The sequence below is a fragment of the Malaclemys terrapin genome, chromosome 4, assembly GCF_027887155.1.
Source record: "Malaclemys terrapin pileata isolate rMalTer1 chromosome 4, rMalTer1.hap1, whole genome shotgun sequence".
Lineage (NCBI taxonomy): Eukaryota > Metazoa > Chordata > Testudines > Emydidae > Malaclemys > Malaclemys terrapin.
In genome coordinates, this window is record NC_071508.1 from 30,498,585 (window position 1) to 30,525,456 (window position 26,872).

The window sequence follows — 26,872 nt, forward strand, 5'->3', positions numbered from 1 at the left end:
ACCCAGACCCAGGTCTGAACCACATCCCCTAACAGCTGTAGGCTAAACTGAAAGCCGTGTACAGAAGTGCTCTTGTCTTTAACATGCAGATGTCCAACTCCCAGTGGGGTCTAAACCCAAATAAATCCATTTTACCCTGTATAAAAAAAGCTTATACAGGGTAAACTCATAAATTGTTCCGCCCTCTATAACACTGAGAGAGAGAGATGCACAGCTGTTTCCGCCTCCCCCCCCCCCAGTATTAACTCAGCGTATGTATTAATAAGTAAAAGTGATTTTATTAAATGGTTTCAAGTAGTAACAGACAGAACAAAGTGAATTACCAAGCAAAATAAAATAAAACACGCAAATCTAAGCCTAATACAGTAATAAAATTGAGTACAGATAAAGTCTCACCCTGAGATGTTTCAATAAGTTTCTTTCACAGACTGTATCAGAGGGGTAGCCGTGTTAGTCTGGATCTGTGAAAAGCAACAGAAAGTCCTGTGGCACTTTTAAGACTAACAGATGTATTGGAGCATAAGCTTTCGTGGGTGAATGCATCCGATGAAGTGGGCATTCACCCACGAAAGCTTATGCTCCAATACATCTGTTAATCTTAAAGGTGCCACAGGACTCTCTGTTGCTTTTCACAGACTGGACGCCTTCCTAGTCTGGGCACAGTCCTTTCCCCTGGAACAGCCCTTGTTCCAGCTCAGGTGGTAGCTAGGAGATTCTTCATGATGGCTCCTCTCTTTCTTCTGTTCCACCCATTTATAGATCTTTTGCATAAGGTGGGAATCCTTTGTCCCTCTCTGGGTTCCCACCCCCACCTTTTCAAAATGGAAAAGCACCAGGTTAAAGATGGATTCCAGTTCAGGTGACATGATCACATGTCACTGTAAGACTTCATTATCCACTTGCCAGCACACATGGTATACAGGGAGCCTTACAAGTAAAACAGAGCCATCTGCAGATAATTGTCCTGGTTAATGGGAGTCATCAAGATTTCAAGCCAACATTAATGGCCCACACTTTGCATAATTACAATAGGCCCTCAGAGTTATATTTCATATTTCTAGTTTCAGATACATGAGTGGTACATTTATACAAATAGGATGACCGCACTCAGTAGATTATAAGCTTTGTAATGATGCCTTACAAGAGACCTTTTGCATGAAGCATATTCCAGTTACATTAGCATATTTTCATAAAATCATATAAGCCTTGGCTACACTTGCAGATATACAGCACTGTGAGTTAAACCTGACTTCGTGCAGCTGAGTAGGGAAAGCGCTGCAATCTGTTCACACTGACAGCTGCCCAGCACACCGTCATGGCCACATTTGCTGCAATTGCAGCGCTATTGGGAGTGGTGCATTATGGGCAGCTATCCCACAGGGCACCTCTTCCCATTCTGGCGTCGTGAGTTGTGGGAAGGGGGCGTAGGTGCGGGGCATTCTGGGTCCTGTCCCAACGCCCCGTGATGCATCGCTTCATATCTCAGAAATCCCTTTGTTTCAGTCCATCTTTGGCGCCATCTTTCAACGGTTTCTGTGCAGCGCGATCTGTCTGCGGGAAATGGAGCCCGAACTGCTGAGGCATATGCTGATGAGCCTCGCCAGCACGGCACGTTTGGCTGTCTAACTATTCCTTAAGATTCAAAGTGAGAGTGAGGAGTCCGACAATGCTATCGAGCCGTGTAACGCGTATGACACGAAATTGCTTGTGGCATTCACGGACGTGCTCAGCACTGTGGAACGCCGTTTTTGGGCTCGGGAAACAAGCACCGAGTGGTGGGATCACGTCGTCATGGAAGTCTGGGATGACGAGCAGTGGCTGCAGAACTTTTGGATGAGAAAAACCACTTTCATGGAACTGTGTGAGGAGCTCGCCCCCACCCTGCGGCGCAAGGACACGAGATTGAGAGCTGCCCTGCCAGTGGAGAAGCGGGTGGCTATTGCAATCTGGAAGCTGGCAACTCCAGACAGCTTCCAGTCGGTCGCAAACCAATTTGGAGTGGGAAAGTCTACCGTTGGAATCGTGTTGATGCAAGTTTGCAAGGCCATTAATCGTATCCTACTCAGAAGAACCGTGACTCTGGGTAACGTGCATGACATTGTGGCTGGCTTTGCACAAATGGGGTTCCCTAACTGTGGAGGGGCGATAGATGGAACGCACATTCCTATTCTGGCACCACCCCACCTAGGATCCGAGTACGTTAATTGGAAGGGGTATTTCTCTATGGTTCTCCAGGTGCTCGTGGATCACCGTGGGCATTTCATTCACATTAACACAGGCTGGCCCGGAAAGGTGCATGACACACGCATCTTTCGGAACACTTGGCTGTTCAGGAAGATGCAGGCCGGGACTTTTTTCCCAGAGTGGAAGATCACGGTAGGAGAAGTCGAAATGCCCATTGTGATCCTTGGCGATCCCACTTACCCGTTAATGCCGTGGCTCATGAAACCCTACACAGGGAGCCTTGACAGCAGCAAGGAACGGTTCAACTACAGGCTGAGCTGGTACCGAATGACTGTGGAGTGTGCCTTTGGCTGTTTAAAGGCCCACTGGTGATCTCTGTATGGGAAGTTGGACTTGGCCGAAAACAGCATCCCCGCGGTTATGTCTGCGTGCTGTGCCCTCCATAATATTTGTGAAGGGAAGGATGAAAGCTTCACTCAGGCATGGACCTCTGAGGTTCAACACCTGGAGGCTGAATTTGCACAGCCAGAGAGCAGAGCTATTACAGGGGCCCAGTGCGGGGCTGCAAGGATTAGGGATGCCTTGAGGGAGCAATTTGAGGCTGAAAACCAGCAGTGGTATCTGGTGCCCTGCACGGGAGTGAAGTGCAGTAGTTCCAATCTTTAGGAATCAGTGTTTGCTAAGCAGACTTGCAGTGCCTGTTTATTTCCTGGGCTAAGGAGTCTTTTACTTTATGCAATAATAAAGAATGTTTTCAAAGCCAAAAAATCCATTTATTGAAAAGAAACAAGGGGGTAGAGTGGGGAACGGTACAATCACAGATTCGCGTATGTCCTGTCTGGTGTGCTGTGCAGTGAGTGCTGCAGTTCAGGATAGCTATACTGCATGGTGATGGAGGTTGAGTGTACAGGGTAAGGGTCGTGGTTTTCAGGGCTGGGTGATGAAGATACTGGTGTTGGAGGCAGCGGGTGGCGTGAAGAACACGGAAGTTGGGGAAAGTGGGTTGAAGGTGACAGTGGGGCACAATGGAAAGAGTTTTGGGACAAGGGCTGTAGGGGTGGGTGGCGTTTGCGATACTGCTCCTCTATCTGCATGGCTACGAGCTCCTGGATAGCGTCTGCTTGGCACTCCAGGATGCTTGTGAGCCGATCCGTGCTTTGCTGCCAGTGCTCGGTGCTTTGCCGCCGGTGCGCTGCATTTTCCTGGCGGATCCTGCTTTCTCTCTCCCTCCAGTTCTGTGCTTTCTCATTCTCTTTAATAGATTGCCGCATCACTTCTTGCAGCATGTCATCTTTGCTTTTTCGCGGTCTCTTCCTGAGTCTTTGCAGTCTCTGAGCAGGCGATAAGAGGGACGGCTGAGGTCTCAAGGTTGATGCAGCTGTATAGGCAAAATGCAATATTTAACATAGGCAGCAGTGTTTATACCAGACAGAGTAATGATTTCCCCCGCACTTAAGGAGTAGAAAACACACAGGGTCTACACAATAGCATAATTTTCCCATCTGAAACAGCACACATATCCCACAGGAGCCTCAAAATGGTGAGTAAGGGAGACTGATTGATTGTTTCAGGGCTGCACTGTCCTCTGGGTTTCTGTGCCTTGGGGAGAGCCAACAGCTTCAGGGAGCACCTACACTCAACACTGTCCCAACATTTTCCACAGGAGTTCATCCTGGACAATATCTCGCTTCTGAGGGTGACCTGGGAAGCAAGGGAGAGTCTTCTACTGCAATGCGGCTTCCACCCTGGCCCATGTGCAGCTTGCCTGTGTGCAGCAATGGTCCCCCTCGCGGCACAGTGGCGCAGACACGTTATCCTGGCTGGGACAAGGACCACAGTGGCTCTCCCGATAAACCTCCACAAGCACATTGCACACGTTCTGGATGAGACATTCAAGGAGATTACCGAGGCCGATTACTGCAATGTGATAAACCACATCAGTGCACTATTCCGCATCTAGGCATGCATGCCTAACCCTCCTCTTCCAAAGAGCCTGCACCGAAAAAATTCCTTCCCGAAAAAAAAACCCCGCTTACTGGGAACCCGCTCTTCTGTTTGTCCTCTACCACGCACCAGCCGCTGCGACTGGCTACCTTCCTCCTGGCTCGAGAATAGCTCCTGGCTGCATGGCTCCAGGGATTCCGGGGTGTCTCCATCCGGCCCACCATCATCACTCCCGTTTTCCTCCTCCTCTTCCTCCTCCCCCAACCCACACCGGCTCTGAAGTGTCCATGGTGGTGCTCGGAGTGGAGGTGGGGTTAACCCCAAGTATCGCATCCAGCTCTTCGTAGAATCGGCAGGTCGCGGGGGGAGTACCCGAGCGGCCGTTTGCGTCGCGGGCTTTGCGGTAGGCACTCCGCAGTTCCTTCACTTTAATCCTGCACTGCAGGGCGTCCTGGTCATGGCCCCTTTCCATCATGTCCTTTGATACCTTCCCGAAGGTATCGTAATTCCTACGGCTGGAGCGCAGCTGGGACTGTACAGCTTCCTCCCCCCAAACACTGATGAGGTCCAGCAACTCGCCATTGCTCCATGCTGGGGCTCGCTTGGCGCGTGGAGGCATGGTCACCTGGAAAGATTCGCTGATAGCACTCCACGCCACGCCAGGCTGAGCAAACAGGAAGGGGATTTTTAAAATTCCCAGGGAATGTAAAGGGTGGGTCACATGGTTGGTTACCTGAGGCCAGGGCAGTAGAGTTTGAACTGATGACCAGAGTGGCTAGAACAGGCATTGTGGGATACTGCCAAATAATTCTGGAGGCCATTCACAGCGCATTGGGCAGCCACACTGGCGCCGCAGTGCTGCAGCGGCAGCGCAATACTTGCTATTCCTCTTGGGGAGGTGGAGTACATGCAGTGCTGCAACCACGGAGATGCAGCGCTGCAAATGCCTTGCCAGTGTGGACGGGGAGTGAGTTACAGCGCTGGGGGCGGCTTTACAGCGCTGTAACTCGCAAGTGTAGCCAAGGCCATAGAGTGCAACATCACAGCTCTTTTCCAGCATACAGAGCGCCCTCTGCAGGCCATTGTCTCGCCTGCCGCTGGCCCCATGTCCCTCCCAGACCCCGGTGCCCTTTACCTCAGGGTTCTACCCCAGCAGTACCCCTCACTCTGAGTCTCCCCTCCCAGGGGAACCCCCAACCCTTTAAACCCACTTTGCCTCAGTGGCTACTGCCAATCGTCATCTAGCCCCCTTTCTCTGGGGCAGACTGCAGTCTGTAATGGCCACTCATCATTGGCAAGGGGTTAGGACCTGCTGCCTTTACCTATTCCCAGGCTGTATCTCTGCAGCCCCAGTACCTCTGCAGGCCTTCACCAAGGCCTGCAGCCTGAGGGTTTTACCAGGCTGGAGCGCCCCAGCTCTCTTTGCTCTTCCCCAGCACTGCTCCACCACAGGTACCTTGCTCCCAGGCAGCTAGCCCTTCCCACTCCAGGGTTAGAGTGAGACTCCTCCAGCTTCTGGCCCACAGCCCTCTTATCAGGGCCAGCTGGGCCCTAATTGAGCTGGCCACAGCTGTGGCTGCTTCCCCAATCAGCCTAGCTTGGCTGCTTTTAACATCTGTTCTCCAGGAGTGGGGCAGCTGCCTCACTACATTGCCTTAGCTAATATATGATGATCTCAGAGTTAGGAGACCAAATAAAGGAAAAAGCAAGTTGGCTATGCTAAATAGTTCTTATAAGTTTATAAAAGATTTTAAAGTAATTCTAAGTTGGGTTTTTACACAAAATACAGGGGTTAAATCCTAGAAATTAGAGCAGTTTTACTAGATTTACTTACTCCATTGTCCCAGATGAGGGTCTAATGCTTGTATTCTCAAGCTTTTTTGTCCAGCATATTTTTAAAATATTAGCTGATAATTAGAAGGACAAGGTGGTGAGATAATATCTTTTATTGGACCAACTTCTGCTGGTGAGAGAGACAAGCTTTGATAATTAGCTTTTACCACTTCTTTTGCTGTAAGGGTCTGTGAACTAGGAGCTGGGTCTGCAGGGCCTGGACTGGCTGACGTTCCTACAGTGGCACTAGGAGGCCATGTAGAGCTACAGCTGAGGTGCACTGTGGAAAGTAGGTGGTACTTCCTGTGGCACAGGAAGTACCACAGGAAGTACCACCCAAGGGAGCCAGAGTGACAGTACCCTGCAGCCCTCTGATTGGCCAGATGCCTTATTTAACCCTGGTGGTTGACCTAGGAAGTTGTGTGGTGGGCAGGCACACAGATTTTGGCCTACTGTGACTCCAGACTTCACCTTGTCTCCTTATCTCTGGACTCCGATCTCAGCCTGATTCTGACCCCAACTCTTGCTTACTGAGCCTGGCTCTAGCGATTCCTCTGATTCCTGCTCAGTGACTACTGTCCCTGACATGCAGACCCCAGCCCAGCTGTGATCGGTGGGTCACACTGCCTACACCAGCATCCCCTATACTTGCAATGCAGTTGTATAGTCATTCGTGTGGGGTGGGGATGATGCTTAGTTTTTGGGTAAAATTTTGTCCAGCAGGGACATTAATGAAATTTGCACCCAAATTAGGTTTTGTTGAAATCAGTCTCTCAAAGTCTAAATCTAATGAAAATTTTCCCATGAACTTTAAAATTCTAATGGAAAGTTGTTTTTGTTTTGCTCGGCTTATATCAAACTATAAGCAAGTGAAACAGACTTAAACATTTTCATTTTCCAAACTCAGACACTGATCATAAACAGTTTTAATAAACATATTTAAATTATTTTGGTTGTAATTCCTTCAAGGCAGGGACTATCACTTATTGTGTATTTGTACTGTGCCTAGTACATTGAGGCCCTAATTTTCAGTAGGTCTTCTAGACATTGATGTAATATAAATAATAAAAAGGCTGGAATTTTCAACCCACTTAAAGTAGTTAAGTGCATACATCCCAAAAATCTCACCCATAAAATCGAAGGGGTGGGATGTGTGACGTAGATAATGACATTTGTGGAGTTTTTAAAAATACTTTTAATCATATCCCCTTTAATGCTAATTCACCTTGTAACGATGTAATATACCAATTTGTCTGAGTAATTTTATGTCCTTAAACCACAGTGAGTAAATTAGAAATAATCTCTTTAGTTTAACAAAGAGAATGTTAAGAGATGACTATATCACAGTCTATAGGTACTGAAATGGGAACTAATGTTTTATATGGGCTCTTCAGTCTTGCAGATAAAAAGATTCAATGGCTGCCAAGTTGAAAATAAATTTGGACTGGAAATAGGGCATAAATGTTTGACAGTAAGGGTAATTAACTGTTGGAACAATTCACCAAGGGTCATGGTAGATTATCCGTCACTGGCCATTTTTAAATCCGAGATTTTTTTTTTTTTTTTTTAATTTACACTGTAATCTAGTTCAAAAGAATTATTTTGGGGAAGTTCTATGGCTTGTGTTTATACAGGAGGTCAGACTAGATGATCACAATGGTCCCTTTTGGAATCTACTAATCTGTTCTTTGGAAGGGGTTTGGTTTGTTGGGAGAGTATAATTGCTAATACTTAGGTTTTATACCATAGACTGGTGACTGGGATTGCCACTGCTACAAGAGTAGAGGACTTGACAGGTGATTCAATATAGGGGCTCTCAATTTGAGGTAATTCTAAGGGACTTGATTTTCTGAAAGTGCTGAGCACCAGTTTCTGAAAACGTTAAGATGTCTCAAGTTGGGTATCCAAAAATGGAGGCGCCTAAAATCACAGTCAGTTCTGAAAATCTCGGCCAGAAACTTCACAGCAGCTGGCCCAGGACTATGAAATACTAACTTAATTACATTCAGGGCTAAACCTAATTCTTATCTGTAATTATTCAGGACTATATGTAATTATTAGCTGTCCTAAACCTACTTATTCTTCATATATGCCTTCCTACAACAGCAGCCTTATTCTAAATATTGAGGGAGAGGAAGCAATCCATGTATTAAATTTGCCTGACGCTTTCTATTAGAAAAATGTTTGACTTTTGGGGGAGGGGGTGAGAGCTCCAATTCCTTCATGGTTTGCAGAAGGACTTCGAAATTTGACAGGGGAAAAGCCCTAGTATCAGGGAAATGCTTTTTGTTGTCTCCATGAAAATCCATTGAGACTGAGCCAAGTTATAAGGTACACAACATTGCCTTTTCCCCTTCGTTTATGCTCACTGCAGCTTCTGTCTGGCTTGGAGACCAAAACGCTCAACATTGCACAAGCACTGCATGTGCACAACCCTGGCATTCTGCCTTCAGCATGCCCCACAGATGAGGCGATGGAACACCAGCACCCTTCTTTTTCCCCCCCCCCCACTCCTAGTTCTTAGAGTGCTTGCTCATGTGTATTCCACAGTAGGTGTGTGTGCTCGCCACAGTACCCGTAGTGGGAGTGCTGCTGCGACCCCTGGAGTGGCGCCTCTATAGCGCGCTATAAGGGGAGCCGCACGCTCCCCCCACCCTCAGTTCCTTCTTGAAGCCAGTGAGTGTGCGTCGGAACTACTGCTCCAGTTTCGCTTCGCTGCAGCTCGTCCCAGAACTCATCGTTCGTTGTTAGTGGTACCTGTTAGTTAGTTCAACAAGTTTCAGTTCAGTTAGCATTCGGGCCGGGGTATGCCCCAGGCCCCAGTGTTTAAATCGTGCGACTCTTGCAGGCTTCGATGCCCAGAAGTGACCCGCACGCTGACTGTCTCCGCTGCTTGAGTGAATCCCATATTAGTGACCACTGTAAGATTTGCAGGTCCTTTTAAGCCTAGAACTAAAAAAGAAAGAGACATTAGACTTCGGGCCCTTCTCATGGAGTCAGCACTGGCCCCAACCCTGGTGCGCCGAGTGGATTTGGCACCGGGCACCTTGTCTTCGGTGCGCAGTGATCGCCCAGCACCTTCTGATGGCCCACCACTTTCCATCTAAGAAACAGAGGCCCCATCATCTCAGCGGCATCAAGAGAAAGCAGGGGGAGAGGCTAGACCCGCGTCTGGCAGCCCCAATTCCCCCCCGGGCTCCAGAGCTCTGACTCATGTCGAGTGGAGCAGCTTGGTGGTGTCGACTCAGGCCTCTCCGGATGTCCGGATGCCTTCGACACCGGAGGCTCTGCAGGCGGCCTGAGACATTATGACTTTGCAGGTACCCGGGGCACCACCGGCACCCGGGCCCCACTTTAGAGGCAAGCCGCCGCTGGGCTCTAGACCGTCTACTCCAACCCGATGCAGATCCCGGTCAAGGGACCGCTCTCGGGAACGCTCGCCGCTCAGCATCCTGTCAGGACAGTCTCTCTGGCCTCCGCTTTCGTCACCCACCAGGTTGTCTGGTTGGGTGCCGTCGGATCGGAGTTCCAGGCACCGTACCATGCCGAGCAGAGAGTATCGATGGGACAGGCATAGGCGCTGTAGGCACCCCCCTTCTTGTCGGAGCTACCATAGCCGCTCCCGACGCGGGCGCCGTCACCGTTTGCGCTCCAGCCCTCTCTCTTCGAGGCACTGTGCCCACAACTCCCGGTGAGGGTCGCCATCTACACGCTGTTGCGGATCTCGGCGCCGTAGCATCTTGAGAAGTAGTAGCTTGAGACGGCACCGTTCCTCGACGTCAGAGTCCCGGTCTTGTGGCAGACGTCATTCTCAGCACCATCGATCGTACCGCTCCCATGGTACCGATAAGTCGTTGGTAATCCCGACCTCGACGCACATGAGGCCCCCTACGTCTCAGCCCAGCCAACCTGACCCGCTGGTGCCGCAGCATAGTCAATGGCAAGGACCCCCATGGCAGGGCTAGTGGACCCCTTGGTCCCCCCGCGCATGCCCAGCCAGGGACTCATTCGGTAGCAGGGGCTTCGGAGGCTCCCTCCGCCTTACTATCCAGGCCTCTAAGGGATAGATCGGCGGGTCACAGATCCTCGGCACCGCACGCGGAGTCTGACCAAGGGGTAGATCCCGTGGCGCCGACCGACTTGCAGAGCTCCGTAGCAGAGCTCCGTACCAGCCTCCTCCTCCACGCCGGATGACAAGGTTGCAGCCCCACCCCCTTCCGCACCATAGGAGGACTTCAGGGCTCACCAAGAGCTACTGAAACAAGTAGCGTCGAGCTTCCATCTCCAAACTGAGGAGATGGAGGCACCCTCAGACTTGCTCTTCAGTGTCCTCTTGTTTTCAGCACTGGGTAGAGTGACCCTGCAACTGCACGAAGGGGTGGCTAACATTTCCAGTGCCCTCTGACAAACGCCGGCCTCCCTTGCGCCAGTATCGAAGAAGGCAGAGCGCAAATATTTTGTGCCCACAAAAGGGCACAAGTATCTCTATACCCACCCAGCCCCCAACTCCCTAGTGGTGGAGTCTGTAAATCATAGGGAGAGACAGGGTCAACCAGGACCCACACCCAAGAATAAGGACTCTAGAAGGCTGGACTCATTTGGTAGGAAACTTTATTCGTCGTCCAGTTTCCAGCTCCGGGTGGCCAACCACCAAGCCCTCCTCAGCCGTTACGAGTTTAACCTGTGGGGGTCACTGCCTAAATTTGAACCCTCCCTTCCGGACAGCGAAAGGAAGGAATTTAAGGCGCTCATAGAGGAGGGTGCCACTGCTGTGAAGGCTGCTCTGCAGGCAGCATTGGATGCAGCTGACACGGCTGCTCGGTCCATGCGCAGGGCGTCGTGGCTACTGCTGCTTGGGCTGTCCATGGAAGCGCAGTGTCTGATGCAGGATCTTCCCTTTGATGGCAAGGACCTGTTTCCGGAACAAACAGACATGAAACTTCATGGCATGAAGGACTCATGTACGACTCTTCAAACCCTCGGGCTTTTCGTCCCGCCCAAGGAAAAGCCTAAGCCGTAGGCTCCCGCCCCGGCTCCCCAGCCAAAATATGAGCCCCCCCTACAAGAGGTCCAAGACCCAAAGGAGGTGACCTCAAAGGCAGTCTTGCTCTGCCCCACAACCTGGACCCTCGAGTGGCAAACAGCAGGGCAAGAGGCACTTTTGACTGGTTGCAGGAGAGTACCCGGGTGTCCCCCGAGAGGACCCTCTTACCAATAAAGTTTGCCTTCAGCAACCGCTTGTGTGCGTTCCTTGCGGAATGGTCCCGAATTACATTGGACCATTGGGTCCTCAACACCATTTCCCAGGGCTACACACTACAATTTCTCTTATCCCTGCCCTCCCACCCCCCTGAGACAGGAGGGGAGGACTCCTGTCTCATGCTGAGAAAGAGGGACGATCGATGAGTTATCTTAAGTGCCTATATACAAATGCAAGAAGCCTGGGAAACAAGCAGGGAGAACTGGAAGTCCTGGCACAGTCAGGGAACTATGATGTGATTGGAATAACAGAGACTTGGTGGGATAACTCACATGAGTGGAGTACTGTCATGGATGGATATAAACTGTTCAGGAAGGACAGCCAGGGCAGAAAAGGTGGGGGAGTTGCGTTGTATGTAAGAGAGGAGTACGACTGCTCAGAGCTCCGGTATGAAACTGCAGAAAAACCTGAGTGTCTCTGGATAAAGTTGAGAAGTGTGAGCAACAAGGGTGATGTCGTGGTTGGAGTCTGCTATAGACCACCAGACCAGGGGGATGAGGTGGACGGGGCTTTCTTCTGGCAACTAGCTGAAGTTGCTAGATCGCAGGCCCTGGTTCTCATGGGAGACTTTAATCACCCTGATATCTGCTGGGAGAGCAATACAGCGGTGCACAGGCAATCCAGGAAATTTTTGGAAAGCGTAGGGGACAATTTCCTGGTGCAAATGCTGGAGGAACCAACTAGGGGCAGAGCTTTTCTTGACCTGCTACTCACAAACAGGGAAGAACGAGTAGGGGAAGTAAAAGTGGATGGGAACCTGGGAGACAGTGACCATGAGATGGTCGAGTTCAGGATCCTGACACAAGGAAGAAAGGAGAGCAGCAGAATACGGACCCTGGACTTAGAAAAGCAGACTTTGACTCCCTCAGGGAACAGATGGGCAGGATCCCCATGGAGAATAACATGAAGGGCAAAGGGGTCCAGGAGAGCTGGCTGTATTTTAAAGAATCCTTATTGCGGTTGTAGGAACAAACCATCCCGATGTGTAGAAAGAATAGTAAATATGGCAGGCGACCAGCTTGGCTAAACAGTGAAATCCTTGCTGATCTTAAACGCAAAAAAGAAGCTTACAAGAAGTGGAAGATTGGACAAATGACCAGGGAGGAGTATAAAAATATTGCTCAGGCGTACAGGAGTGAAATCAGGAAGGCCAAATCACACTTGGAGTTGCAGTTAGCAAGAGATGTTAAGAGTAACAAGAAGGGTTTCTTCAGGTAGGTTAGCAACAAGAAGAAAATCAAGGAAAGTGTGGGCCCCTTACTGAATGAGGGAGGCAACCTAGTGACCGAGGATGTGGAAAAAGCTAATGTACTCAATGATTTTTTTGCCTCTGTCTTCACGAACAAGGTCAGCTCCCAGATTGCTGCACTGGGCAGTACAGTATGGGGAGAAGGTGACCAGCCCTCTGTGGAGAAAGAAGTGGTTCGGGACTGTTTAGAAAAACTGGACGTGCACAAGTCCATGGGGCCGGATGCGCTGCATCCGAGGGTGCTAAAGGAGTTGGCGGGTGAGCTTGCAACGCCATTAGCCATTATTTTTTAAAAGTCATGGCGATCGGGGGAGGTCCCAGATGACTGGAAAAAGGCTAATGTAGTCCCCATCTTTAAAAAAGGGAAGGAGGAGGATCCGGGGAACTACAGGCCAGTCAGCCTCACCTCAGTCCCTGGAAAAATCATGGAGCAGGTCCTCAAGGAATCAATTATGAAACATTTAGAGGAGAGGAAAGTGATCAGGAACAGTCAGCATGGATTCACAAAGGGGAAGTCGTGCCTGACTAACCTAATTGCCTTCTATGATGAGATAACTGGCTCTGTGGATGAGGGGAAAGGAGTGGATGTGTTATTCCTTGACTTTAGCAAAGCTTTTGATACGGTCTCCCACATTATTCTTGCCGCCAAGTTAAAGAAGTATGGGCTGGATGAATGGACTGTAAGGTGGATAGAAAGCTGGCTAGATCGTCGGGCTCAACGGGTAGTGATCAATGGCTCCATGTCTAGTTGGCAGCCGGTTTCAAGCGGAGTGCCCCAAGGATCGGTCCTGGGGCCAGTTTTGTTTAATATCTTTATTAATGATCTGGAGGATGGTGTGGACTGCACTCTCAGCAAGTTTGCAGATGACACTAAACTAGGAGGCGTGGTAGATACACTAGAGGGTAGGGATCGGATACAGAGGGACCTAGACAAATTAGAGGATTGGGCCGAAAAAAACCTGATGAGGTTCAACAAGGACAAGTGCAGAGTCCTTCACTTAGGACGGAAGAATCCCATGCACTGCTACAGACTAGGGACCGAATGGCTAGGTAGCAGTTCTGCAGAAAAGGACCTAGGGGTCACAGTGGACGAGAAGCTGGATATGAGTCAACAGTGTGCTCTTGTTGCCAAGAAGGCTAACGGTATTTTGGGCTGTATAAGTAGGGGCATTGCCAGCAGATCGAGGAACGTGATCGTTCCCCTTTATTCGACATTGGTGAGGCCTCATCTGGAATAGTGTGTCCAGTTTTGGGCCCCAAACTACAAGAAGGATGTGGAAAAATTGGAAAGAGTCCAGCGGAGGGCAACAAAAATGATTAGGGATCTGGAGCACATGACTTATGAGGAGAGGCTGAGGGAACTGGGATTGTTTAGTCTCCAGAAGAGAAGAATGAGGGGGATTTGATAGCAGCCTTCAACTACCTGAAGGGGGGTTCCAAAGAGGATGGAGCTCGGCTGTTCTCAGAGGTGGCAGATGACAGAACAAGGAGCAATGGTCTCAAGTTGCAGTGGGGGAGGTCCAGGTTGGATATCAGGAAAAATTATTTCACTAGGAGGGTGGTGAAACACTGCAATGCGTTACCTAGGGAGGTGGTGGAGTCTCCTTCCTTGGAGGTTTTTAAGGCCCGGCTTGACAAAGCCCTGGCTGGGATGATTTAGCTGGGAATTGGACCTGCTTTGAGCAGGGGGTTGGACTAGATGACCTCTTGAGGTCCCTTCCAACTCTGATATTCTATGATTCTATGATTCCTCCGATGGCAGGGGAGACCCCTCACATTTACCCCTGCTAGAGCAGGAAGTGGGTCGGCTCCTCAGCTTGGGAGCTGTGGAGAGAGTTCCAAGGGAATTCCAGGGAAAGGGGTTTTACTCCCGTTACTTCCTTATCTCGATAGGCTCAGGCCTATCCTGGATTTACAAGACCTCAATCGGTTCATGGTAAAATGCCGGTTCCGCATGGTCTCTCTGGCATGTGTCGTACCCGCTCTAGACCCTGGCGATTGGTATGTGGTCCTGGACCTTCAGGACGCATACTTCCATATCCATATATTCAAGGGGCACAGATGTTTCCTTGGTTTCCTGGTGGGACAGGACCACTACCAGTTTATGGTCCTTCTATTTGGCCTGTCCACCGTGCCCAGGGGTTCACAAAGTGTATGGCGGTAGTGGCAGCCTACCTCAGACACTAGGGGGTCCAGATATTTCCCTAGCTCGACGACTGGCTGCTCAAGGGCAGCTCGCGCTCTCAGGTACAGGACCATGTGGAGCTGCTCTTGGCTATGTGTGCCAACCTAGGCCTCCTAGTAAACGAGGCCAAGTCGACACTAATTCCGGCGCAGTGCATAGGCGCTCTCCTGGATGCCGCCACAGCCTCCCTTCCTCTGGGCTGGTTCCAGACCCTGAAGGGGCTCATAGCCTCAGTTACGGAGTTCCCCGTGACTACGGCCAGGGTATGCCTGCAGCTCCTGGGCCACAAGGCGGCATGCACATATGTGGTCTGGCACGCCAGACTTCGGATGAGGCCCCTCCAACTCTGGCTGGCCTCAGAGTTCTCCCAGGCCCGAGACTGGCTGGACAAAGTCATCACGGTACTGGTGCCGGTGATCATCTCGCTCCAATGGTGGGCCTGCCCGGACAATATGCTCCAGGGCATTCCCTTCCGGGACATGACCCCGTCACTAGACCTCATGTCCAATGCATGGGACTTGGGCTGGGGGGCCCACATAGGGAACTCACAGACCCAGGGGATGTGGTCGACCGTGGAGTTGTCCCTTCACATAAATGTCAAGGAGCTCAGGGCAATACAACTAGCCTGTGTGGCGGTCAGCACACAACTGTGTGGCAAGGTGGTCAGGGTACTCATGGACAACACCGCCAAGGTGTTTTACATCAACAGGCAAGGCAGGGCCAGGTTCTTGGCCCTCTGCCAGGAAGCCCTCAGCCTCTGGGAGTTCTGTATAGCCCACGACATCTCCCTGAAGGTTTTCCACCTGCCAATACCCAGGCCGGTTGCTCCACTCAGTGGTCACTCACCAGCTCTTCCGAGCATGGGGTACTCCCCAAGTAGACCTATTTGCGACTTGACAGAACCGGCGTTGCCACCAGTTCTGTTCCAGAAGGGGGGTGGGGAGGAACGTGATCTCAGATGCCTTTCTCCTGTCATGGTCGGGCCAGCTCCTCTACGCCTTTGCCAATGAGAGGGAACGGGGGAAAGTCCCAGAGAAAGTGAAAATGGACAAGGCACGTGTCCTCCTGATTGCCCCAGTTTGGTCCTGGCAACATTGGTACGGGACCCTCCTAGGCTTGCTGGTGGCCCCTCCATGGCCATTGCTGCTCTGCCCGGACCTACTCTCCCAGGACCGGGGCCGCCTCCTCCATCCCAACCTGGACACCCTCCATTTGACAGCGTGGCCGCTCAATGGCTAGATGCAGAGGAGAGAAGGTGTTCAGAGGGGGTCAGGTGTGTCGTCCTAGAAAGTAGGAAGCCATCCACGCGCCGAGCCTACCTGGCGAAGTGGTCCAGGTGGGTGGGCGGGCTGAGCACTTCCCCAATGTCTTCCTTGCTCCAACTTATCCTTGAGTACTTCCTTCACCTTAGAACTCAGGGCCTGGTGCCTTCCTCCGTCAGGGTGCACCTGGCGGCTATATTGGCATTCCATCCACCAGTCCAGGGCTGCTCGGTTTTCTCCCATACCATGACCTGGCGTTTCCTTAAAGGGCTAGACGGGTCTTTTCCGTACCCTAGACCCCCTGTTCTCAGTGGGATCTAAATTTGGTATTATCCCGCTTCACGGGGCCCCTGTTTGAGCCCCTAGCCACGTGCTCATGGTCTCACCTTTCATGGAAGGTAGCCTTCCTCGTGATGACGTCAGCCCGGCGGGTTTCGGAGCTCGGCCCTGACCTGCGACTCCCCCCCCACCACAGTCTTTCACAAGGACAAGGTACGGGTCCTGCATTCCTCCCTAAGGTGGTCTCCGCTTTTCACATGGGCCAGGACATCTTCCTGCCTGTCCTCTGTCCCAAACCTCATGCCTCTAGTGAGGAACGCCGCCTCCATATGCTCGATGTACGTAGGGCACTGGCTTTTTATCTAGATCGGACTAAGCCATTCCGCAGGTCTTCGCAACTATTTGTTGCTTCAGCCGAGCGCATGAAGGGTCAACCGATCTCCACCCAGAGGCTTTCCCAGTGGATTACATCATGCATCCACACATGCTACGACCTAGCAGGGGTTCCCTCATCACCTATCATGAGGGCGCACTCGACAAGGGCTCAGGCCTCGTCGGCTGTCTTTGTGGCCCATGTCCCTATCCAGGACATCTGTAGAGCTGCTACCTGGTCCTCAGTGCACACGTTCACCTCGCACTACGCGATTGTCTCACACGCCGGGGATGACGCTGGTTTCGGTAGAGCTATGCTTCAGCCAGGGAGTCTGTGATCTCCTACCCACCTCCATCAGGCATAGCTACTGTGGAATACACATGAGCAAGCACTTGAAGAAGAAAGGACCGTTACCTGTTCCGTAACTGGCGTTCTTCGAGATGTGTTGCTCATGTCTATCGCACTTCCCCTCTGTTGGAGTTGGTTTGGCAAGAACAGCAAACATAATATTTTAACAAAACAAGCATATGTCCCTCACTTCTCACATTTATCTCCAGACTTCTTATCCAGATCTATTCCACCCCCAACAATTTTCTATTCATTGAACTTTTTGAAACTTTGCACTTTTAGAGAGAGGAAAGAGATTGACTCTGACTCTGTACACAAATTTGCAGAGGGACAATAGGGTTGAGGTCTGTTATTTCTCACTTCTATATATTTATTTATTTATTGTAAAAAAATTTTGCTGTTAACAAGCATATTACCTCTGGAGACACAAATCCACAGTTTGAGAACTGCAAAACTTAAGCATCTCTGATGGTATCTTCTAGACTGAGCACTGAGTCCCATTGGGTAGATAGAAAGATTAACCTAAATAACCTATACAGAAGCCTGTGGAACCCCATAAGATTGGGTCCCTAATCCATGAACTATTGGAACTCATTTACAAAACTTTTTTTAAACATTACATGAATATATTGTCTCATACTATAGAATTAGAATTTATAATCCCTATTCCATGATGAGATATCTTTGAGCTATAATGTATTTTAAGTAAAACTATTTTTAGAGAGGTTTTTTCCTCAAAAAGCATTTTATCAAAAAAATCCGATTTAAATAAAAAAAATGGGGTTTTTGTTTTTTGTTTTTTTTTAAAGCATTGATTTTTATCCACCCTGTCCTTGACCCAAGCTCTAAAGCCTGTGGCAGACACCAGCCACAATAATATCCCTGTGAAGTGATTAACAAAGCAGTGGAGGTCCCTGCAATGGGGTTTAAATATTTCTATGCTCATCCCAACTTTCTTAGTTCAGCAGTAGAACAGGATGGCCGCCTTCCTGTTTAAGCTTCTGCATGACATCAGAGAGATGATCAGGGACATAATTAAGGAAGGCCAATTGCTGGCCAAGATGGCCTTATAAGCTGAGGCCTCCTCTACTGTGGCCAAATGTACTGCCACTGTAGTAACAATATGCAGCACAACGTGGTTCCAGGCATCCCAAGAGGAGTATATGCCATGAGGGAGGACTTGTTCTTTGAGAGGAGAGCGCTATTAAGAACATATAGACAGTGCTTTGAACTCATTAAGACTCAAAAGCCGCCATACAGGATTTACACGCATAGTGCAAGCCATATTGTCCTCAACCCCAGTTGAGCAACAACGCTGTCCTGTTATTCCTGGCAACACAAGTACTGTGCCAAGCCAAGGTACAACAGAAGGCACTAGCCTTCCTCTTTCTTGGCAGTGAAGATCCATATGACACGTCAGCAAATTTGACAGGACTGTTGGGAGCCACATCAGATCCAGTCCAGAGAAGAGAGTATGGCATTCGGAAGCCACCTTGCTCAGTTTCACTGGGTATGGTCTGCCATACCATAGGATAGATGGATGTTGGAGATCATCATCCATGGCTAATACATACAATTCTGCTCTTTACCCCCTACCTCTACCTCCCTTCCTTGTCCCTCTTCAGGAATTGGAATTGGAAAAGATGCAGAGATGGACAGAAGTGGTTAGGGATCTGGGGCATATGAGGAGAGATTAATAAGATTATCATTTTTCAGCTTGGAAAAGAGACGACTACGGGGGGATATGATTGAGTTCTCTAAAATTCTGACCAGTGTGGAAAAAGTAAACAAGGAAGTGTTATTTACTCCTTCTCAGAACACAAGAACTAGGGGTCACCAAATGAAATTAATCAGCAGCAGGTTTAAAACGAACAAAAGGAAGTATTTCTTCACACAATGCACAGTCAATCTGTGGAACTCCCTTGCCAGAGGATGTTCTAAAGGCCAAGACACTAACAGCATTAAAAAAAGAAATAGATAAGGTCATGACAGATAGGTCCATCGGTGGCTAATAGCCAGGATGGGCAAGGGTGTTGTCATAGAATCATAGAAGATTAGGGTTGGAAGAGACCTCAGGAGGTTATCTAGTCCAACCCCCTACTCAAAGCAAGACCAACCCCAACTAAATCTGTTGGGTTGCCTCTGTTTGCCAGAAGCTGGGAATGTGAGATGGGATGGATCACTTGACAGGATACTGGGCTAGATGGACCTTTGGTCTGACCCAGTATAGTCATTCTTATGTTCTTATGTAAAGACCCTGCTCACAAGAGCCTGGCCACTTTGCATCATCTATGAGCCATAGGGGATGTTTAAATAGAGTTCAGGGGCAGAAGCTTCCCATCATTCTGAAGAAGAAAGGGGGTCTTCATCCTACCCTAGACCTGAGGAGACTCATAAAATACATACACCATCTGAGGTTTAGGATAGTAACTCTTGCTTCCATTATTCCTTCTCTCTGAGCACAAATCTTGTTTCAGTCTCTAACCTTACAGGATACATACTTTCATATAGATAGCTACCAGGCCGACACAGGAAGTACCTGTGATTCACAGAGATGCTCAACCATTATCAGTAGAGGGTTCTGCCCTTTGGATTCCATGGCACTGGGAGTATTCACAAAATGTCTGGCAATAGCAGGACTGATGGATGACCTGTAATGCCTCGTCTTCTGTAAGAATAAGCATCCCCATGCTAAACTTTTATTCCCTGAGACTTGTCGGACTATCATCTGATTCACACAATAAATTTTTCCCTAGGCCATATTCCCTTTTCTAAGGGAAGCCAGGTTACAAACTTTACATACTAAAAGACCTCTTATCTTAATAGGACAAAATCATTGAATGCTTCCCAGACTGACTGTAGCTTGTCCTCTGAGCCTAATACCATTAGCCATCTTCTCTTGGTGTTTATCCAAGTGGATTGAGATTTGTATCCAAAAGTGGATTTTGGATTTACTAGTCATACTAGTCTTTCAATGTATTGGGGTGTTTTCTTACCAGGTTCAAGGCCACCTCCAGGGCCTGCCATAGAAATCTGCTCATTGTGGCGATTTGCAGAGCTTTTACTTGAAGCTCAGTCCACCTTTCCATGTAGCATTGCTTTCCTGATGTGGCGTGAGGTTGGAGGCCTGTTTCAGTAGTGCAGCCCTACGGTCTTTTAGATTTCAGAGTAGCAGCCGTGTTAGTCTGTATCCGCAAAAAGACCAGGAGAACTTGTGGCACCTTAGAGACTAACAAATTTATTAGAGCATAAGCTTTCGTGGACTACAGCCCACTTCATATGCATCTGAAGAAGTGGGCTGTAGTCCACGAAAGCTTATGCTCTAATAAATTTGTTAGTCTCTAAGGTGCCACAAGTTCTCCTAGTCTTTTAGATGTTATCCTTCTTGATCCTCCCAAGAGTGGGGATCTGTAGTGATAATATTGGAACGACTAAGAAGAGTTACTTGCTTGTAGCATAAGTATTTCAAATAGGTTATTGATTTAGATGAATGCTCCACACCCTTCATCCCCATTTATTCAGAGCCTAAACAGCCATTGAGGAGGTGGAAGGAACTGATGATGAGGGCCCTTCAGGTGGCCTTTCAATGGAGCATTACATAGCTTGAAGCAGAGGCCACGTGGTCTCCCAAGGGTCAGTTTTTTCAGAAGGTTTTGGTCTTTCAAGTGTGCAGGTATATGTTGAGAGTGTGGGTCTCTACTGATGATCTATTTAAGCTATAGGTAAGTAAGTCTTTTTTACCTCTGAACAATGTAGTGTGTAATGAACAGTATCTGGGTTACAAATATAACATTCAGAACTGAAGAATTGAAGTTTGAGTAAGATATTCAATTACTAAATATGACCATTTATTTTTTAAGGCTACTAATATTAAAATGGAGTCAGATGAAACCCCAGAAGCCAAAACTCATAATTTGAGGCGCAGAATGGGATGTACACCTGCAAATGGTAAGTGGGACAATGGGGGAGGAAACAAAATATGAATGTGATGCTGCTGCTTGCAGGAGGGATGCTCAAAAGCAGCAGCCAGGCATTCTACCTCAGCAATCCGCCCCAACCAAACTTTTCACTCTTACCTTCACAAATATTGTGCAACATGCAACACGCGGCTATGACCATAGGAATGTTATCTTTGTTGAGATTTAACCTGCCATAAAGGCATCACCAGTGTGCCTTCAATCTGCCAAATGCACATCCCACTGTCATCCTGCACCTACTCAGCCTATTGTTGAACATTACTGCTATCTAAATTTCCCGTGTATGGCTTCATGAGCCATGACATTAAGGGGTACGCTGGGTCACCCTGAATCACTGTGGGCATTTCAACATCCCTTGCTGTAATCTTCTGGTCTGGAAAGAAAGTTCCTGCTTGCCGCTTTCTGTACAGGCCAATGTTTCTAAAGATGCAGCTTTCCAGACCACCCCGAATTGATGTCAGTGAAATGCCTGTGGTGATCCACAACACCATGGAGAAGTACCACTTCCTATTGATCTACGCTGTTGCAAGGTGGTCCTGTGCCATCTATCGCCCCTCCGTAGTTAGGGAAACCCATTTCTGCAAAGCCATCCACTATTTCACACACATTGCCAAGAGTCATGGTCCTTTGCACCAGGATGCGAGTAATAGCCCTCAACACTTGCATTAACGCAGCCCCAACAGTCAACTTCCCGACTCCAAACTGATTTGCAACCGACCAGTAGCAGTCTGGAGTCACCAGCTTCCACGTTGTGATCTCCATGTGCTTCTCCGCCGAGAGGGTAGCTCTCATTTGGGTGTCCCTGTGCTGCAGGGCTGGGGCGAGCTCAGCACACAGTTCCAGGAAGAACAACGAGGAGTCCTTATGGCACCTTAGAGACTAACAAATTTATTTGGGCATAAGCTTTTGTGGGCTAGAACCCACTTCATCAGATGTATGGAGTGGAAAATACAGTAGCAGATATATATACATAGTATATGAAAAGATGGGAGTTTCCTTACCAATGGGGGAGGGGGGGTCTCAGTCTAACGAGACAATTCAATTAACAGTAGAATACCCAGGAAGGAAAAATCACTTTTGTAGTGGTAATGAGGGTGGCCCATTTCAAACAGTTGACAAGGAGGTGTGAGTAACAGTAGGGGGAAATTAGTTTTTGTAATGACCCATCCATTCCCAGTTTTTATTCAGGCCTAATTTGACGCTGTCCAGTTTGCAAATTAATTCCAGTTCTGCAGTTTCATGTTGGAGTCTGTTTTTGAAGTTGTTGAATTGCCACTTTTAAGTCTGTTATTGGGTGTCCAGGGAGATTGAAGTGTTGTCTTACTGGTTTTTGAATGTTAGAATTCCTGACGTCAGATTTTTGTCCATTTATTCTTTTGCGTAGAGACTGTCCGGTTTGGCCAGTGCACATGGCAGAGGGGCATTGCTGGCACATGATGGCATATATCACATTGGTAGATGTGCAGGTGAACGAGGCCCTGATGGTGTGGCTGATGTGATTAGGTCCTATGATGGTGTCCCTTGAATAGATATGCAGACAGAGTTGGCACTGGGGTTTGTTACAGAGTTTGGTTCCTGGGTTAGTGTTTTTGTTGTGTGGTGTGTAGTTGCTGGTATTTGCTTCAGGTTGGGGGACTGTCTGTAAGCGAGGACAGGCCTGTCTCCCAAGGTCTGTGAGAGTGAGGGATCGTCCTTCAGGATAGGTTGTAGATCCTTGATGATGTGCTGGAGAGGTTTTAGTTGGGGGCTGTAGGTGATGGCTAGTGGCGTTCTGTTACTTTCTTTGTTGGGCCTGTCTTGTAGTAGGTAACTTCTGGGTACCCTTCTGGCTCTGTCAATCTGTTTCTTCACTTCAGCAGGTGGGCATTGTAGTTTTAAGAATATTTGATAGAGATCTTGTAGGTGTTTGTCTCTGTCTGAGGGATTGGAGCAAATGTGGTTGTATCTTAGAGCTTGGCTGTAGACAATGGATTATGTGATGTGGTCTGGATGAAAGCTGGAGGCATGTAGGTAAGTATAGTGATCAGTAGGTTTCTGGTATAGGGTGGTGTTTATGTGACCATCGCTTATTAGCACTGTAGTGTCTAGGAAGTGGATCTCTTGTGTGGACTTATCCAGGCTGAGGTTGATGGTGGGGTGGAAATTGTTGAAATCCCGGTGGAATTTCTCAAGGGCCTCCTTCCGATGGGTCCAGATGAAGACGTCATCAATGTAGCACAAGTAGAGCAGGGGCATTAGGGGACGAGAGCAGAGGAAGCGTTGTTCTAAGTCAACCATAAAAATGTTGGGGCCATGTGGGTACCCATAGCAGGCCTGCTGACCTGAAGGCGTAAATTGTCCTCAAATCTGAAATAGTTGTGGGTGAGGACAAAGTCACAAAGTTCAGCCACCAGGTTTGCCGTGACATTATCAGGGATACTATTCTTGAGGGTGGCTTTCCTCATCCAAAAGTTTTGCAACCACTGCTAGTCATCCCAGACCTGCATAACCTACCACTCTGTGCTAGTTTCCCGAGCTGAAAAGCGAGGGTGCACCATGTTCAGCTGTGTCAAGAATGCCAAAAATAATCTAATGTTGCTCCTATCGATGTCAGACAGCATGTCAGGCAACTATGCATCCCACTGAGTTTGGAATTTCACGATTAACTGCACTGCTATTTAGGATGTGCTACTGATAGCTAGCAGAACATGGGAGAGCCGTGCGGATCCATTCTTTCAGACAGATGGTGGGGCAAGCAGAAAAGAAGGGATGTTTAAAAATGCCATGAACCGAAGACTCAAGCACATGGAATGGAGTGATGGAAAGCAAGGTATCATGGGACATTGAGCCCGGACCAATGATGTGCTGCGATCCACTCCATCATCCCACAATACGTAGCAGTAGAAGGTGGAGAGCTGAAATGTGGGATAGCTACCCACAATTCATTGCTCTCACAATTGATGCTACTACCCCAAGTGTGGACGTGCTATGCTGACAGAGGAGGACAGCGTAAACGTGCAACAATGATTTTCTTTTATGCTTTTTGCTCATTGACTAAATTTTTGGTTAAAAAAAAAACTTTGCCACTGTAGACATAGCCTTAGAAAGATTGACCTTTAAAACAGATGTCATGATACAACTTTAACTACAGTGGTGCTTCCAAGTCACTATAATAAACAATTCTAGGTTAATAGAATAAATGATCCATGATATCCTGATAAAGAATAAAAATTGTTGACTGAGTTCAGTAGAACAAATCTGAAAACTATTTAGTTTATTTAAAAAGTAACAAAACTACTCCCTAGATGACTTGTCCCATTTCTTGATTTTCTCTCACAAACCCGGACTGTAGACTTGTTTGACTTTGCAGATTTTTTTAAAATAAACTTGGGTATGAACAATATTTCTGAACAATGAGATTGAGTTGTAATTTGTGTTAACATGTGGATCAATATTTATATTTCTTAATGTAATTTAATATCTCATCACCTGTTTCTGTCCACCCTGATGATCTGTCAGATTTAGAGAACAAACCAGATTTCACAGCAGATTTCTCCTAGCATAGTGCACCTTAACTTATAACCTGCAGAGTTCCACTTGGAGCCCTGAGGATCACTGCATGTTCTTCTTTTACTGCATACCCCCCCAAAGACCCTACATTGTGGCAGCTTTCCCTTATTCTGAGGAGTGCCTGTCGTTGTGCTGCTTGAGCAGATATATGGGGATGGGGGTGGGGTTGCTAGAAAGCAATATGAAGAGCTTCCCTTCCCAGAAGACTCCTTTTGGTACCTATTTTGTTTTTTGGGATATTTTCTCAGGGCAGTTGCCATTGCAAGAAAATAAAGTATGAAAATCATCATAGGACGTTATAGTGTTGTTTCTTTTGTGTCCCTGTGAAATGTCCCATTAAAGAATAATCCAACCATGTCTATGAACCTGAAATTGCATTCGTCCTTTTTTTTTTTTTTTTTTAAGTCCTTTGGATCACTGAAACTATTTAAAGCAACAGAGTCCCGTGGCACCTTTAAGATTAACAGATGTATTGGAGCATAAGCTTTCGTGGGTGAATGCCCACTTCGTCGGATGCATGTCATTCACCCACGAAAGCTTATGCTCCAATACATCTGTTAGTCTTAAAGGTGCCACAGGACTCTGTTGCTTTTTACAGATCCAGACTAACACGGCTACCCCTCTGATACTTGAAACTATTTAAAATATCAATTCTAAATAAATCATACGTGTTTGGAGTGGCCTGCATCTGTTTATGATCCCATGCTTGTTTTATCCTGATAATACTAGCCTTTCCAGGTAGGCGTTCAAGTGCTGCCTAAAGTAACATGAAAATATGTTTGGTGTCCTTTGTGTCCATATTACACAACCCCCACAAAATCTGGCACCTTTGGCAGTCTTTGCACAGATACCTAAAGATGAGCATAGCCATTGCAGTAGCCATATCTCAATAGGAACAGATTCACTCAGAAAGAGAGCCCCTCCAAATGTATATAATGATATGATAATACATGCTTCAAATACTGTTTATGCTGTGAAATATTTGTTAAACCAAGTAATAGTCTAATTTTCCTTTCCTGGATCAGAGAAGGAAATGCCTGGCACAGTGAAACGAGAACCTGCTGAGAAAAGAGAACAAAGAGACTTGGAGAGAGAGAAATCAAAAGGGCGTTCTAAAAAAAGCACTAATGCAGTGAGTACTCCCTGCCCTTCTGGCACTTAATTCTAATTGCAGACAGTCCTGGGTTAGAGCTGGGCACATAGTATAGCATAGGTAGTGGGAATGGGAGTTTCCTGAATTACTCTCATTCCAGTCATAGGAATACAAACAGAGTGTCTATGCCTGCTGGAACATAGGTACCATCAGGATTTCATGTCATAAGCAGGAAATAAAGTAATTTCATTTCACCCTGTTTCAACTGAAATAATTTCTATCCTTCCCCACAGTACTGCCTTAAAATAGCAACTGTGATAGAACAGTCAAAAGAAACCTGGTTCTTCTCCAGGCTTCATCACTCTGGATATGGGTTGATCTACTGATCTTTCCCTTAGTAGAAAGAACAGGAGTACTTGTGGCACCTTAGAGACTAACTAACAAATTTATTTGAGCATAAGCTTTTGTTAGTTTCTAAGGTGCCACAAGTACTCCTGTTCTTTTTGCGGATACAGACTAACACGGCTACTACTCTGAAACCATTCTCTTCGTAGGTGTACCAGTTAGAAAGAAGATGTAATAAGAGTTTTCGCACCCAGCTTTCTAGCAGACCCACCTCTTACTCCACTGTTGGAACTCTAACTCAGATGCTCTATTTGGTTCAACATAGCAGATGCTTCTCCTAAAAAGCAAAGGAAAGGGAAACTTTTAGTTGTGGAGAAGACAATATACGGGCCCTTTCAGTCCTTCCCACTGCCTGGATCCTTCTCACACACATACCCTTTTACTAGGCGGGAGGGGGAGGAATGCATAGTTACTGGAAGACAAGATTGCACCAGACCCTAGAGGTACAAAATAAAGGGTACTGGGAGTCCTATTCTATCCTCAGTTGTCTTGCAGCAGTACTGCTGTCGTTCCCTGTTTAAGCAAGGCTTTAAACAGTAACATTTTTTCCTACCACTAGCTAAGTTCCTGCTTCTGTTCACCAGACTCCATAGCTCTCCTTCTTCTACCTCCAAAAAATTTGCCCCTACTCTCCTTCAGGTGCTCCTGTGAATCTTAGGAGTGCCTGCTCCCTCTTCTGTGGATCTCCTAGATCAGGGGTCTCAAACACACGGCCCGCGGGGCTCTTGTGTGTGGCCCGCCAAGCTCCCCACTGCTCCCCGCACCTGCCCGCCCCTCTGCTTACCCATGGGATTGCCTCCTGACGCTGCAAGCCTCATGCTGCTCTCTGAAGCAGCTGGCAGCACGTCCCTTTGGGCCGTGGGGAGGGGGAAGGAGGCAGAGGGCTCCGGCATTGCCTCCTTCCAGGCACCGCCCCCCGCAGCTCCCATTG

The 26,872-nt window shown here is 48.1% G+C and overlaps 1 protein-coding gene and 1 long non-coding RNA gene across 3 annotated transcripts in view; one reads left to right on the forward strand and one right to left on the reverse strand.

Annotated features, from left to right (window-relative positions):
• The window catches only part of KDM5B (lysine demethylase 5B), a 201,472-nt gene that overhangs the window by 60,890 nt on the left and 113,710 nt on the right, over window positions 1–26,872 (forward strand). The window contains exons 1-3 of one of the 2 annotated variants that reach the window (XM_054025627.1): window positions 4,492–4,531; window positions 20,778–20,865; window positions 25,469–25,575. In XM_054025627.1, coding sequence (XP_053881602.1) covers window positions 20,793–20,865; window positions 25,469–25,575 — 180 coding nt within the window. In that variant the 5' untranslated portion in view covers window positions 4,492–4,531; window positions 20,778–20,792. Of the gene's footprint in view, window positions 1–4,491; window positions 4,532–20,777; window positions 20,866–25,468; window positions 25,576–26,872 lie in introns of those variants that run through there. The other variant, XM_054025626.1, reaches the window with a different exon arrangement.
• LOC128835832 (uncharacterized) lies at window positions 10,556–26,790 on the reverse strand. Its single transcript, XR_008444705.1, has 3 exons — window positions 26,726–26,790; window positions 26,153–26,218; window positions 10,556–10,873 (listed from the first exon to the last, which is right to left on the reverse strand). It is a non-coding gene; the product is annotated as an uncharacterized LOC128835832 (long non-coding RNA).